This window comes from Carlito syrichta, unplaced genomic scaffold (assembly GCF_000164805.1).
Source record: "Carlito syrichta isolate Samal-C Ts95f unplaced genomic scaffold, Tarsius_syrichta-2.0.1 Scaffold316463, whole genome shotgun sequence".
NCBI classification, from domain to species: domain Eukaryota; kingdom Metazoa; phylum Chordata; class Mammalia; order Primates; family Tarsiidae; genus Carlito; species Carlito syrichta.
The window spans coordinates 453333-456586 of record NW_007260559.1 but is presented as its reverse complement, the minus strand read 5'-3'; the positions used below and the strand labels follow the sequence as shown (position 1 = coordinate 456586).

At 44.8% G+C, this 3254-nt stretch overlaps 1 protein-coding gene across 1 annotated transcript in view; it reads right to left on the bottom strand.

Moving 5' to 3' along the window:
- Positions 1–202: 202 nt before the first annotated feature.
- Positions 203–3254, bottom strand: part of NXPE3 (neurexophilin and PC-esterase domain family member 3) — a 37040-nt gene continuing 33988 nt past the window's right edge. Inside the window, exon 5 of the mRNA XM_008074460.2 lies at positions 203–1484. Within this exon, the coding sequence (XP_008072651.1) occupies positions 934–1484 (551 nt within the window). The 3' untranslated portion in view covers positions 203–933. The remainder of the gene's footprint in view (positions 1485–3254) is intronic.

Genomic DNA, 3254 nt, shown 5'->3' with positions numbered 1-3254 from the left:
GCTCAGGCAATCCACTCACCTCGGCCTCCCAAAGTGCTGGGATTACAGGCTGAGCCACCGAGCCCAGCCTTGATTTATTGTAGAGATGAGGTCTCGCAATGTTGCTTAGGATGGTCTTGAACCATGGCCTCAGGCAATCTTCTTGCCTCCACTTCCCAAAGTGCTGGGATTACAGGCGTGAGCCACCATACCCGGCCACCAATAGCATTCTTTACATACAAGTCAATTCTTAAAGCCCTCAAATTTCAGAACACAAAAATAAATTTTCATTTATAGATCTCCTCCTCTGAGTTCCAAAAGCAGTTATTCTAGAATATGTATTCAACACATACAATTTCATTGAATCAAATAAGAAACAACTGCCAAATGCAAATATCAATTCAAAGCACAGATTTTATACATACTGCTTTCATATTTCCCTTCTGCTTTTCTAGATAAAAGCAGGAAACTATAAATATTCTCACTACAAAATTCTGACCAAGCATGTTGGCCTTTTCAAGTAATTCAAAAAAGGTAGATCATCAAGAGAAACTCCTGAGACACAGTAGTCTTCAGTGCGCTTATACAAGCCTCTGACTCTAAGCCTTCTCTAGTTCACCCTGAAGATGCTATTCCTGTCTGTGCCTCAATTTCCTTTACCAGATAAGCTACAAACATCCCACTGCCAACCAAACTTGTTCCTTCCACTTATGTCAGAACATTTTTCACACTCTTTAACAAAGTAATCTCCCCTCCCAGGAGATGCACTCGTTAGCATCTTTGGTTACAAGGGCAACAGAGTATGTAGAAGGTGTTAGTGCTTATATAAAGTCCATCTCTTTTGGAAATTGTGTCCACAATGATGGCAGCCAACTCTCAGTGGGGCCACTTTCTATAAAGCAAGTCACTTGGAAGGTCACTGAATATGATTCCTCCGGTCCCCTCTAGGACAGGCTAGATCTCCAAGGGGCACACAAAGGACAAGAACATGTCCAGCTGGTTCTTCACAATCACTTCATCTGGATGCAGCTTGTGGGGCAGATAATGGGCCAGGGTCATCTCCCAGGCATCGACGAGGTACACTCCAATCCCTGAGAACATCCTCCGAAGGATAATGTCCAGTTGAAAGTTGTACCAGTCGCTGTTGAAAAGGCTCACCTCTGGCCCCAGCTCTTGGGCGTTGGCCGTCCGGATGACCACCACAGTCTTAGGGCTTCGATCCAGGAGCTGGACCACAGCTCGCCGGATGTTCCTGAGCCGCCGGATGTACACTTCCAAGGGAAAGGTGCTGAAGTGAGACCATATGGCTATGGCAACCACTGTGTTCTTCCCTCCCACAATGCCATTCAGCTCATTCGCCACATAGCGGAGCTCATTGCTAAAGACAGTTGTGAAGCGGATGGGTGGACCATGGCAACGGTATTTAAGCAGGATATTGTGCTTCTGGTCCACTGCAAGGAAGGGACCCACATTCTTGGGACTACCCAAGTTAAATTCCACTAAATCTGAAAGAGAAAACTCAAGTTTATGAAAACATTCAAACCAAGCACATACAGTTTGGTTATTTTTTACTCAGTGGCTTCAAAGAACATCTTTTTTTAAAGCACAACAGCCGGGCTCGGTGGCTCAGCCTGTAATCCCGCGCCTTTGGGAGGCCACGGGTTTGAGACCCGCCTGGGCAACTTGGCGAGACCTCATCTCTACAGTGAATCAAAAATTAGCTGGGCATGGTAGCACGCGCCTGTAGTTCCGGCTACTTGGAAGGCTGAGACGGAAGGATCGCCGGAGCCCAGCAGGTCAAGGCTGTGGTGGCCAGGAGCGGCCACTGCACTCCAGTCTGGGCGACAGAGTGAGACTCCATCTCAAAAAAAATAAAAAATAAAAATAAAAAAATAAAGCACAACAAAAAGACACTATACAAATGTAAAGGAAATAACTATTTTACTGCATTCCTCCCCACTTCATCCAGGCTGGAGTGCAGTGGCACCATCATAGCTCACTGCAACCTCGAACTTCTGGGTTCAAGTAATCTCCCCATCTTATCCTCCTGAGTTGCTGGGACTACAGGTGTGCACCACCATACCTAGCTAATTTTTAAAAAATGTTTTTTTCTAGAGATGGAGGTCTTACTATTTGCCCGGGCTGATCTAGAACTCCAGGCCTCAAGTGATCCTCTCACATCAGTCTCCCAAAGTGCTAGGATTACAGGTACAAACAACTGTGCCTGGTCTCTGCCCCTTTTTGAATCAACAGACCTTTATTCTAATGTATTTATTATTTAAATCACTCCATATATGTGACATTATAAGTCATACAATCAGTGATAGATCCTATACCTATAGCCAGTTTTCCTCTAATTATTAGGCCAAGAAACTTGCTGTTTGCACTGATCACTGAATATGTTTAAATAAACTTGGATTAGCTAGAGGTGGTAGTGTGCGTCTGTAGTTTCAGCTACTCAAGAGGCTAAGGCAGGAGGAGTACCTGAGCCCAAGGGGTTAAGGCTGTGGTGAGCCATGATCATGCCACTGCACTGCACCTGGACAACAGAGTGAGATCCCAACTCAAAAAAAAAAAAAAATCAACTTGGCATTTACATTTTATTCTTCTAACAGATACATATTATTCCAGGACAAGGATTGTAACTTGCTTTGTTTTGTTTTGTTTTTGAGTTGGAGTCTCACCATGTCACCCAGGCTGGAGCTGGAGTGCAGTGGCACACACGGTCACCCCAGTGTTGACCTGCTCAGGTGGATCCTTCCACCTCAGCCTTTCAAGTAGCCGGAACTACAGGTGCGTGCTACCATGTCTGACTAATTTTTGATTTATTGTAAAGAAGAGGTCTCACCAAGTTGCCAGGGCTGGTCTCGAACCTGCAGGCTTGGGCAATCCACTCACCTCGGCCTCCCAAACAGGCTGAGTCACTGAGCCTGACCTGAACTTCAGTTTTATGAGCAAATGTTGGTAACTAAATACCTTTTGGGGAAAATTCTATCATTTGTGACAGTATGGATGAACTTGGAGGACTTCATGCTAAGTAAAATAAGCAAGACACAGAAAGACCAGCACTGTACAATCTGACTTATATGTAGAATTTTAAGAAGTTAAATTAGAGAGTAGAATGGTGGGTACCAGAGGCTGGAGGTTAGGGACACAATGGAGTACAATTACCCCATTTAAAAATACTACCACGCCTGAGCCCGCGGGTTCGAGACCTGCCTGGGCAGCGAGACATCATCTCTACAATAAATCAAAAAAAAAAAAAAAAAATCAGC